Genomic DNA, 12855 nt, shown 5'->3' on the forward strand with positions numbered 1-12855 from the left:
TTCTCAATAATATAATGAAACATAAAATATTCCATTTTCGTGTGTAGAAACAAAAGTATTCCGTTCAGAAAAATAAAATAATAGTACTTTAACGTGGAAAATACTTCAAAACTCGAAAATAAAGCAAAGCCAATTGGTAGACAGAGATAGCAATCGGGTCAATTTAAAACTTCTAACGCCTTCCAAAAAATTAATTGTGCATGCACTTTTCTATTTCTGCTTGTTGACCTTTGACAAAAGAAAATGAAAAAAATAAGAAGTTCAAAAACAAGTAACCGACAGCTTCCTTAACTCACCCACTTTCATTCTTCGTTCTTGTACGGTATTGGCTTATATAATAATAGCACATGCCAGCTCTTGTGACAAATATTATCTATATTTTGTATCTTATCTTTTCTCTCACTCTTTTTCCACCAAGTTTCCAACAAGTTGAGCTTTCTCTAATGCATGGTTTGAATTTGAGAAAACTTTGGATTTTAGTCTTGAGTTTTGTTTTGGTCAATTTGAGGCCACTTTTGGTGGGTATATATTTACTTGGCTTTGTGGGTTTGCTAGAAGTTTGAGAAAATTTAAGTAATACAAGTCTTTTGAGAAAATTTAAGTAATACAAGTCTTTTGAGTAAATTTGTTCTTCTTGTTGGTCGTTAGCTATGGATTCTTTTTCATGGGTTGATACTTCATTGGATCTCAACTCCAACCCTCTCCGATTGAATGATGAAGTTCTGGCGCCGGCGGTACGTCGAACTTACCATACTCTTGGTTAATTTCCACTTGTTTTGAGATATATTATATCATTCAGAAGCTTAAAAATTCTTTGTTGTTATTGGGTTTCAGAAGAAAGAATTGCAAGGCGATTTTTCTGGTTTTGGGAACAAGGATTCTGTGAAACAAGAGGTGATTACATGTACAAGATTCCGTTAGTTAGCATTACTCTATTATTTTTATTATTATTTGTAGATTAATGTATTGGGAACTGCATAAGTTGTACTAAAAAGAAATTTGATTTACTTAATTTGCTCTTCCAGGAAACATTTTTTGATGAGTAACATTAATTAAAATGTTGTTAAAATGTTGATCTTTTTGTTTTTTATAATTTTTAGACCGGAGCTTTAGTGGCGGAATTGAACCGCGTGAGTGCAGAAAATAAGAAGCTAACAGAAACGTTAACAGCGTTGTGTGAGAGTTACAATGCTTTGAGAAACCAATTGATGGATTATATGAGCAAGAATCCTGAGATTAGTAAGGAGGTTTTTATTAGTTCATCGAAGAAACGAAAATCCGAAAGCAGCAACAACGACAACAATGTTGCGCTAACAATGGGAAATTCTGAAAGCAGTTCTACTGATGAAGAATCTTGCAAGAAACCAAGGGAAGAACACATCAAGGCAAAGATTTCGAGAGTTCATTATAGGACCGAGCCATCTGATACCACCAGCCTTGTAAGTCCAAAAAACAAAAGCACCCACTATGTTGCATAAAATATTGATGGGATTTTTGCTATGCAATTTGTTATGTTATGTGGTTGAATAATCTAATTTTGAACGTGTTTTATATAGGTTGTGAAAGATGGATATCAATGGAGGAAATACGGACAAAAGGTCACTAGAGATAATCCTTCTCCTAGAGCTTACTTCAAATGCTCTTTCGCTCCAAGCTGCCCAGTTAAAAAGAAGGTAAGCCCGAATGGAATTTCTTTACACAATCAATGCACAACTTATTACATGAATCCTTTTGAAAAGAATCACATATGATATGCATCATATGCAATCAGATTCATATCTTTTTTAAAACTTTCTTGGAAAAATATTTTTCTTTAAGGGAAAAAAAAATAAGTTTTGCAATTTAATTATGTTTCAGGTACAAAGAAGTGTTGAGGACCAATCTGTATTGGTAGCGACTTACGAGGGGGAGCACAACCATCCACTTCCGTGTCAAATGGACGCAGCATCCGGTTCAACAAGCCGTTGTGTGACGGCCGGTTCGGTCCCCTGCTCGACCGGACAAACCATCACTCTTGATCTCACAAGGTCTAATAATAAGTCCAGCAACGAAGATAAGGCTTTGAAACCAAGAATTGACACCAGTCCAGAAGTGAGAAATTTTTTGGTGGAACAGATGGCTTCTTCATTGACAAAAGATCCTAATTTTACGACGGCGCTGGCTGCGGCAATTTCTGGGAAAATATTTCAACATAATCCGAGAGAGAAATGGTGAACTTCATTAGAAGATTGCATGAGTGTTCTGCTGTTTCTTTCTTTTTTCTTTTTTTCAAATTAGGAATTTAGGCTGCTGTGAGATTTAGGATGTCTTTGTAAATACAGCATTGTAAAGGGAAAAAGAAAAAGGAAAATTCCCAAGATTAATTTTTGAGTCTTATGTAAAGTCAGAGGGAAACAGAAAATTTTCCTCTGCTTCAATATCAAAAATTGGAGCTCCACGGCCCCCAAAAAAAAAAAAATGGCAGAACAAAGTTATTTACCTAAGAGTTTTGGAGTCCTTTTCTTTTCTTAAATTTAATACTTTAAAACTGAAATAATTTTTATTTTTCTTTAGAGTTAGGAAAGAAATCAAAAGACGACTTCTTTTCGTTTTTTCTTTGATAAATTTTTACTTTTAGCAGCATGCGTGATTGGGATGAGCTCAATCATTACATTAATATTTTCCGGTTCACATGAAAAAGTGACAACTGAAAATTTGAGGGACCACATAGTGTTTTTTTTTTTTTAAAGAAGAAAATAGACTTTCCATTAAGCAAAATTTTTAAAAATACAAACAATATCATCCAGGTAAGAGTCCATCCAAACATTAGACGTTTCACTCTTAAGGGCATACTTAGCTAATCTATGAGCTAGTTCATTAGTGAATCTAGGGATGTGTTGAAAGGTAACCTTGTGAAAGTCACCTCTCATATCTTGAATTGCTGATATCACTTAGCAAATTTCTGTTTTGCTCCCTTTCTTATGGTTGACCAAATCAGCAATCTCCTGGCAGTTTGTCTCAATGATAATTGATGTCAATTGAGCTTCTTTGGCCACTTGAAGTCCCAGTTCTACAGCCTCTGCTTCTGCAAACTGCACATCCCAGCTTAGTCGTGATGGTTTAATTGCAGCTGCCACCACTCTTCCTTTATCATCCCCAATAACAGCCCCCAAGCCTACTGTTTTAGCGTCAACATTGGTAGCAGCATCCACGTTAATTTTGAAGCTTCCAGCAGGAGGTGGAGTCACTGATGATGCTTTTTGTCTTCTTGGTTTGCAGCTTGAGAACTTCCAACATGCTTCACTCTTCGATAGGCTTCGACTATAGCTTGGGCCTTTGCAGCTGAGACATTTGAGTTGATTTTCTCCCCTTTGAAAAGTAATTGATTTCTAGTATTCCAAGTAATCCACCAAGTAGCACCCAATAATTCCAAGTCTGCTTTGCACAGCCTCTTAGACATCTGAAACCACACTTCCAGCATATCCTGCCCTTTATAAACTTCAATGCCTTTATCAGCTAAGATTGTCTGTTTCCAAATCTTACCCGCTGCTTTGCACTCGATCAGGGCATGAGAAACAGTTTCCACACTTCTTCTGCAAATTTGGCATAAAGGAGATGCAGTCACTTTCTTCTTCCATAAATTCTCCATGGTTGGTAGCATGTTTTGAGCAGATCACCATAAAAAGATTTTTGTTTTTTCAGACAGCTCCAATCTCCATATGGCCTTCCAGTAACAAGAGCAATCCTCCGAGGTGCTAGGGATATCATGATATTTCAGTCTTAGATCAATTTGATAGCCGCTCTTAACTGTGTACATGCCTTTCTTGTCAAAATACCAGCAAACTTCATCCATTTTTAGGCTTCTAGGGAGAGGGATCCTTATTATGTAGGCTTGGCAAAATCCGGGTCCGGTCCGGGTTTTGGTGTTGCCCGGGACTGGACTGGATGAGTGAAATATAAGATCGGACCCGGGTTAAAACCTGATTTTTCCGGGTTCGGTCCGGGCTCGAGCCCGACACCTTCTGGGTCCGGGTTTTGATCCGGGCTTCTAAACCCGCATTGATAACTTCAATTTTTTTTCTTCAACTTTTTTTTCATTTCTCTAACAATGCAAATTTTTAAAAAGAAAATAATCAAATAAACACATTCAATCTCAAGTTTTAAAAAAGTATAATAGTCAAATACAAATATATAACATACTAATAATGCAAATTTTGCACAAATAATAAATAAAAATTATTTCAATCTACTTTCTAATACCTAAATTCATCCAATTTCAAACTTAAACTCATTCAATCTATATATAAAAAAATAAATAAATTAAATTCAACAACACAATAATCACACAATAAATTTAAATAACATCCAACATATCATAAATTCATAATTATATATATATATATATATATATATATATATATATATATTAATTTATTAAAAAACCGGGTTCGGTCCGGGTTTTGGGTTTTTGGTGTTGAACCCGGACCCGAGCCCGGAAATGTTCGGGTTTGAGAATTTCAAACCCGAGTCCGGTTTTTATATGAAAACCTGGACCGGATTGGCCGGGTCCGGGCCAAGTCCGGTCCGGGCGGGCTTTTTTGACACCTCTATCATTATGGCTGCTGCATCTTCCTTGTTAAAGTGCTCCAAAATTAAATCTGCTTTCCACTGGTTCCTTGCATCAATTAGCTCTGCAACTTTAGCATCCTCCGACAAAGATGGTATTGAGAAGGGTTTAAAGGTATTTGGCCTTGGGATCCAATTACTCTTATAAACTTGCACCATATCGCCTCTACCGATTCTCCATCTAGCCCCATTTTTTAAAACCTGTCTACCCCACAACAAGCTCCTCCAGAGGAAAGATGGATTTGATCCCAAGTTAGCATTCCAGAAATCTGAGCATTTAAAGTATTTGGCTTTTAGAACTTGGCCAGTCAAAGAATTTGGATCCTGAAGTATTCTCCATCCTTGTTTTGCCACCATCGCTTGGTTGCAACTACAAAAATCTCTAGAGCCCATACCACCTCTACACTTTGCGTGGCTTAATCTCTCCCATCTTGCCCAGTGAATTTTGTGTTTGTCTTCCTTCGAGCCCCACTAAAATTTTGCTACCGCTCTTTGAATATCTTCGCACAGCCCGATAGGGAGCTTAAAAACACTCATGGCGTAGGCTGGAATTGCTTGAGCTACTTCCTTGATTAACACCTCTTTCCCTCCAGTTGAAAAAATTTGTGCTGCCAATTAGATATCTTACTCAGTACCCTGAGCTTTACATCATTAAAAAAACTCATCTTTTTCAGACCAATCATCGAAGGCAGCCCCAAATACCTCTCGTGTCTCGATACTACATTCAGCTGGAAGATGTTTTTAATGGTTTCAGCTTGTTGCTCACTCACCTTGCCGCCAAAGAACATCGATGACTTCTCATAGTTGAAGATTTTCCATGAGGCTGATGCATAAGAGTCAAACAAAGCTTTCAACTGATTACACTCATTTGTTGAGGCTCTTGCAAAAATTAAACTGTCATCAGTAAATAATAAGTGAGTGATGGAGATCTCCTGCCCAAACCGCAGCCCATGGATCAAGTTTTGTCTTTTTGCCTGCATCAACAGATTTGAAAAAGCTTCCGCACATATGAGGAATAGATATGGAGATAGAGGGCACCCTTGCCTAAGACCTCTTTGAGCACGGAACAACCCTTTGAGTTTGCCATGTATGATTACAGAAAAATTTGCTGTTGTAATACAATTCAAGACTAGCTTTATCCATTTATGTGAAAAGCCTAGCCACCCCATAGTTTGTTCAAGGAACCTCTATTCCACTCTATCATAGGCCTTGCTAATATCTAGTTTTACAGCTACTAACCCATTTTTTGCACTTTTATTATGCCTAATTTTGTGAAGACATTCATACCCAATAATAGTATTATTTGTGATAAGTCTATTAGGTATAAAGACACTTTGTGTAGGCGAGATAACTTGATGAAAGATCTGTTTTAGTCTATTAGCCATAGTATTCGCCACTATTCTGTAAATCACATTACACAGATTTATAGGCCTAAATTCGGTCACCTTTTTGGGCTTGGCAACCTTTGAGATAAAAGCAATATAAGGGTGAAGGGACCACATAGTTCATGCCATATAAGTGGGGAATTTTTTTTTTTTGGATGTAAAAATCAAATCACACTTTATGAACTGTGTATCTTTAATAAAAGTTAATGTGATCTTGTAGTTTAATAGAGGCACCCAACTATAGCAGTCTGACATATTTCAAATAAATTCTAGATATTATTTTAAGATATTGGCGTGAATTAAATAAAAATAATACCGCTCATTATTCTAAATAGCAATGTCATAAGCAATTAACGCTCCTTATTCTAAATAGCAATGTCATAAGCAATTCAAATTTCGACAGATTTGGGTACCGAAATTATATTTTCCAATAGGGCTTGAACCCCCATTGACCATGAGATTTATATAGTTAAATTGCTTATAGCTTTCAAAATTCCTCTTTTTTCGACTCAGTTCTTCTATTACCACGAACTACTTTGATAAGAATTTATATGAATTTTATAAGGATAAAGTCTATATGAAGTTTTACCATTGGGCAAATATCGGTTCAATCAGGGCTGATGCCTGCCTAGTGGTAGACGATCATGGAAGTTGGTGACATGATGACAGGGGAGCCGACAATCAAAGGCCACAATCAAATTACCTTTAGGAGGTCCAATTAGGACATCCAAAAACTGCACAGCAATAATGGAGTCAATCAATGACATGTTTCGATCCTCTAGACACTTATCCATACTTTGTATTTGGTCGCTTAATTTTCTGGACTTTTGACAGTATTTATCATGCATGCACTTCGGGCCTGAGACATTGCAATCCTATGAATCACGTGAGAGTATGATCCTATTTAGGAATCATTTCAAAATTATATGGCCGGTCTGTTGGGAAAATATGCTCTCTAAAAGCATATGTGTTTATTTAATTGTAATAAATATTTTTTCTGATTAATAAAATTAATGAGGTATTTTATTCAAATATCTTAATTGCATTAATATTTTTATTAAAGTTCATTTAATCATATTATATGTATTTATGTGATCACCATGTGAATTCACAGAAGACATAAATACAAGTTATCTTATGATTAGATAAATTTAGTTCGCAGTTGATAAATAAAGTTGGACATTTTATTTAGGTATAGACTGTAATAAATTCATTGAATGATTTGTCTTAATCATGTATGAATTTATTGATGTAGTACGACTATATTGAACAGGATCACATATGAGATTTAATTAACTTTGTAATAACTGTCAGACTTATTAAATCTCATAGGCATTGATTTTACTATAATCTTAATCTTGAGTTAATTATAATTTCATGATTATAATTGTTATTCCATTTGAGTTACCAATAGACATGACACATACTTGTAGTCTAGATTACCCGGTATCTTAGTGGGAGCATTTATGAGTATTGGAGTTATAAATTAATAATATAGAATTTGTTCAACACATCTTTTGCTGGGTTTTCGGCATTTGATCATAGAATTCTCTAGTCAGAGTGTGTCAATATATTTAGTATGTTGAAAATGATCATTAGAGAAAACCAGTAAGTATCAAGGAATAAGATGTAATTAAATCGATTGGACAGTTAAGATATCGATTTAATTAATGATGTGGTACAAATGATTGTGCAGTAAAGAAATCAATGTGGCTTAGGACGTATTATTATTCGAGCATACAATTATGGAGGTCAATTCCAATCTTTTAGTGGAGTAGATTTAGAATTAAATAATTAGGTTAGTTTAATTACAGACCTAATTGTTATAGCCACTATTGTATGTTCCCAAATGATCCTCGAGTTAGCTTATTTAATTGACTGCACCACTACTGGATTAATAAGCAAGATAACTAGCTATTTGGGTCAAAAGCCTAAATATATCATTTAGTGGGAGGCTCCATTTAATTAGCTTGTGTGTAAGGGGCCTCATGTTATTTTATAAGGTGGGTCCCCTATAGAAAAAGCAAGTAACGCGAGTTTTGATTTTCATTATTTGGAGCCTAGGGTTTTCACTAAAGGGAGATATAAAAAGACTTATTTTCTCTAAAGAAAGAGAGAGCAGCCACTTTATACACATCAGAGAAAAAGTTTTTTCTCTCTACTGTTGAGAGAAAAATTTTCTCGTGCTAGTTGCTTTAGTAGTGATAAAGGCGCCCACACGTCAAGTGCAAATCAAACATGAGTCATAACCTGGAAGATCATTGGTGATAGTTCGTGATCTAACAAGCGTGGTGGTGACAGATCGTGATCTAACAGGCATAGTTGTGACGGAACGTGATCTGGGAGCCTAAATCACTTCAGCATAAAAAGTTAAATCAGATTTTCAAGGTACGATTTCTAGATTACAAATTCTTATATATTGTATGAGAGCAATCTTAAAAAGTTTTATAAAAAAAATTTTAAAAAATGTATTTTTCTCCAACACGGTCATCATCACCAACTTGGTTTTTGGCAATTCGTTGTGGTGGGATGAATCAAGATAATTTTTAATTTGATCTAGGATGTGATATGGTTCCAAAGAATGAATTTTTGATATGAACAATTCTAATAAGATTTCTTTCTTCTACGAGAATAAAGCTACGTGAAAATGATTCGTTATAAACTAAAAGAACAAAAGAAAAAACCAACGAGGTGTTGGTTCAGCTGGCACGGTTGAACCCCTTAAGTGGCTCGACTGGGTTTGCTCCCCAGTTCGAGTCCCCTGGGAGTCACCCTCGTTGGGAGGACTTTCTTGGCACCCGGCCCGAATCCGGAATAGTCAGGGCCTAATGTGGTCGCCGGATACCAGATGGTTCAAACAAAAAAAAAAAAAAAGAACAAAAGAAAAACAGGGATTCTCATCACTTCCAGTTACATGCTTTGTGACTCTTTTTGTGCTGAGGAAACCTCTCTTCATGTTTTTGCTCAATGGCCGTTTGCAATCAAATTAGCAAACTGAAATATGACTTGTTAAGAGTATCATTGATATGTACAAGTGATCACATCACAACTCACAACAAGAAGAAATACAAAACCCCATCTTGTAGGTATGCATTGTTACAACATCAAAAGCATACCTTCAGATCAAAGCCAGCTTCAACAAAAATACTTCCACCAGCATCATTTTAATTAATCACTTGTCTTATAAAAGAGGCTCCTTCAGTTAGAAGAACTTTGATAGGCTCAATCCCCACTAATTCCGGGCCCCAAAATCCCAAAAAACAGGGAGCGGCTCGGGTTAGTAAGTTGACATATTTGAAACAGAATTCAAGTTGTATGAGGAAAAAGAATTATTTTAGTTCAAAATAGATTCACTCTCTCTGACCCTTATGGAACGAGTGTATAGGAACTAGGACTGGTCTTTTGTAAATATAATATAATCAGTGCGTGCGATTTGCACCCAAAGTATTTGTTCTTCGTTTTCTTGCTCTTTTTTGTCGTTACTTTTCTTCTAATGGGTGAAAGAAAAGTGTTGAATAAGTATTACCCACGGATTTTGATCCATCAAAAATTCCAAGGATTCGATGAAAACGAAACCAACAAATGAGTGTTTGTTCCATGATATCCATGAGCATCTGGTGCAGCACTTGTGGCAGTTTCATCTATAAATGGACCAAATTTAATTTTCGCCAAGAAGACGTAATCGGCGAGAAGTATCTAGGAATTCAAATATTTAGGTTTTATTTTAAGTGCACACGTTGCTCAGCCGAGCTGACAATAAAAACGGATCCTCAAAATTCAGATTATGTAGTGGAGTCTGGTGCAACTGTAGTTTTGAACCTTGGCGTGCAGAGGAGGCTGAGGAAGAGAGAGATGGGGACGACGCTATGAAAGCCTTGGAGAAAAGAACCTTGGATTCCAAGAGGGAGATGGATACCCTTGGAGCACTTGATGACATTATGTCAGCAAGTCTGGATATGTAACTGTTTGTGTAGATGATATGCTTGGGGCCTTGCAGAGACAGAGCACAAGCACGGCTCCTGCTGCAGAAGAAGAAAAGGAAGAGAGCTCGGAAGATGAAGCACTTGTTAGATCAATTTTCAAGAAATCAGTTATGCGGAGGATTTCTGATGAAGTTGTTGATAATGACGATAGAGAATTTCAGTTTACGAGCAGTGAAAGTAGTTTGAAGAAGAGCAAGCTTTCTGAACAAGTTCCAAGGAAACCAAAATTGCCTCCAAAGTCTTCATCAATTCAGATTGAAGTTCTGCGGAAGTCGGTTGAAAAAATCTCTGGATTGAAGTCACTCTGCCAAAACAACTACAGTGATGATGATGAGCAGTCATCTTTTTTTCCTTTTCTTGATTCCTGAAATGTAACATCTTCCAAGAATTATCACATATTCCGGAATATAATTTCAGTCGTTGACAAAATGTAAATAGCTGTCAAATACTTAGAAGCAAACTCTGCAAGTTCTGGTTACAGATTATCAACAACTGCAATAATAGTGCTATTTCTGAACATAATAAGAGCTAGAGAGGCATTTCAAGAAACATATACAAAATGTACAATATAGTACCCAAGTTGACCGATTGTAAAACGAATATGATTTTAAACATTTTAGCATTTCTGTAAAATATTTTCGAACAATTAGAAGAAATTATTTAGAAAAAAAACCCAAAAGGGCGTACTTTCTTTTTTGTTTCTGCTCTCGGATGTAAAAGAAACCAGTTCATTGTACGGCTGACATGGCAGGTCAATTTGTCAAAGTCAAGGGGATCAAGTTAGTTGATTTTGTTTGTATCGTCAATTACTGTTAAGTAATAGATTTCTATAAAAATAATGTTATAATTGACTAATATTCACCATAGAATTTTTTTTCACTTCCTCTGTTGCCAAACACTAAATTGATTGACAAAAACAAAAGTATTTGATGAACTCAATATATATCTACATTAAAAAGCAACAGTTCACAATGAATTCATATGTGATTTAATGAGTAGATTAAAACTAAAAACAGAGAGTTTTGGCCACCAAAAGTTTTGTTGCAGAATGTATTGAGTAATTTAAATTCGCAGATAAAAATTATGAATAAAAAGCTCTCATTTCTGTTTCTTAATAACACAATTTTCTCTTATTTTCCTTTCCTTTTTTTTCTTTTGTCAATAAAAGCACCAAACAAGATCATTGCACTTTTAAATTCTAAATCACTTTTGATAATTTTATTTTCCATATTCCATTTTCATAATTGAATTTGAAAAAAAAAATTCTGTGGGATAAACATTTTCAAACTTAAATTGATTTTTGTTTTTAAATTTTAGAAGTAGAAAATTAAAAGACAACTTATTGCTGTTATTTTAAATAGTTGTTATAGCATGCACGTTTTGTAAATATCATATAGCATTCATGATGTATATTAACAATGAAAAAAAATGATTACAGTCTTCTCCCAGTTAGATTCGTTTTAATCATAAATTAAAAGGGCATGTTTAAATTGATGCTTCATAAATGACTGTTTTGTATTCTAATAGATAGACATTCCAACCATAATTTGTTGAAGTGTTATATATTCTTAAAAATATTTAGGCTACTAAATTTAAATCCAATGATTCCAAAATTGGATGCCGTACTTCAATTTAAATGCTTATATATCACTAATAAATAGTACTGTTACAATTTGGGTGATGACAAGTACTTGTTACTGTTTATACTGAATAATTATTAATTGTTACTAGTCCCGAGTGATTATTTATTTAAGGGAAATTATCACCGGTATACTCTTAAATGTCACCAGTATCAAACGTACTACAACACTTTTCGCTTATATCACTCTTATACCTTAAGTTGACAAAAGAGTTCCGGCGTCCACCTTTCCGTTTACTACCGTTAAGAACTTAACATAATTTGAGCAAAATGACTATTTTACCCTTTAAACTCAAAATGAGGTAAAAAAAATAAATTTGCCTTGAAAATTAATGTAATTTTCAATACACAATTTTTTTTATTTTGTTATTAACAATACATTTTTTTATTAGAAAAAGAATTATTAATGGTACATATTATTAACAATTATTCATAAAAAATATCCATCTTATACCGTAAAAAATTATTAACAACATATTATTTATAATTATACATATTATACCATAAAAAAATAATGATGCTTGGAGGAGTAAATCTTCAATAATTTAGGTTAAATTTGGAGGAGTAGATTCGGTTGTAAAGTAGCTTTTTTTCTAGCAATTATTAACAATTATCCGATAAATGGGATGACATGTCATTTTTATCAAAATATATCATATGACATGTCGTTTTTTACTAGGTAAATGGGATGACATGTCGTTTTAAAAAAAAAGACTAAATTACCCTTATGATGTCAGCGCTCGCAAACGACAGTTAACGGATCGGTAGACGACAGAAGTGTTTTGTCAACTTAGGGTATACGAGTGATACACTTGAAAAATATTGTAGCACGTTTGATACTGGTGTCATTTAAGGGTATATAGCTGATAATTTCCCTTTATTTAATAAACGAGTCCGACTACTTTGTAAAGGCTTCATTAACACTTCACGTATAAGATATGCAAATTAAGAGTTTGTGCTAGGTTTTTTTAAGTTCAGGCCCAATCTTAATAAATAAGAAGTGTAAGGCTTAGGCTTGGGTCGGGCTCATGTGGGCTTAGATTAGGCTTGGGCCGGACTTAAACTTTTACTTATTTTTTAAAATTTTATTAAAATTATTATAAACTTGAAAGTTGTTATAGTCAATAACGAATTAAAAAATAATTATTTGAAAATAAAATAATAAATAAAGTAATTAAAAGTTTAGATATTTAATTTTTTAGTATTGGATTCTCTAATTTAAGCATTTTATTAACTAATTAGC

General features: G+C 34.4%; 1 protein-coding gene and 1 pseudogene across 1 annotated transcript; both read left to right on the forward strand.

The window, feature by feature from the left end:
• Positions 1-372: 372 nt before the first annotated feature.
• Positions 373-2458, forward strand: LOC18037266 (probable WRKY transcription factor 40). The gene is made up of 5 exons (XM_006427559.2): positions 373-734; positions 835-894; positions 1101-1439; positions 1557-1673; positions 1858-2458. Exons 1-5 carry the CDS (start codon positions 651-653, stop codon positions 2212-2214), a joined length of 957 nt encoding a protein of 318 aa, XP_006427622.1. The 5' UTR covers positions 373-650; the 3' UTR covers positions 2215-2458.
• A 7025-nt stretch (positions 2459-9483) lies between these two features.
• LOC18036325 lies at positions 9484-10341 on the forward strand (annotated as a pseudogene).
• The last annotated feature ends 2514 nt before the right edge of the window (positions 10342-12855 follow it).

This window comes from Citrus clementina, unplaced genomic scaffold (assembly GCF_000493195.1).
Source record: "Citrus clementina cultivar Clemenules unplaced genomic scaffold, Citrus_clementina_v1.0 scaffold_7, whole genome shotgun sequence".
NCBI classification, from domain to species: Eukaryota; Viridiplantae; Streptophyta; class Magnoliopsida; order Sapindales; family Rutaceae; genus Citrus; species Citrus x clementina.

Excerpts from the sequence above, each read along its gene's own strand:
- LOC18037266 (XM_006427559.2), top strand. The coding sequence starts at position 651 with ATGGATTCTTTTTCATGGGTTGATACTTCATTGGATCTCAACTCCAAC. Across the intron at positions 895-1,100 it reads AGGATTCTGTGAAACAAGAG|ACCGGAGCTTTAGTGGCGGA; the intron begins GTGATTACATGT and ends TATAATTTTTAG. Across the intron at positions 1,674-1,857 it reads GCTGCCCAGTTAAAAAGAAG|GTACAAAGAAGTGTTGAGGA; the intron begins GTAAGCCCGAAT and ends ATTATGTTTCAG.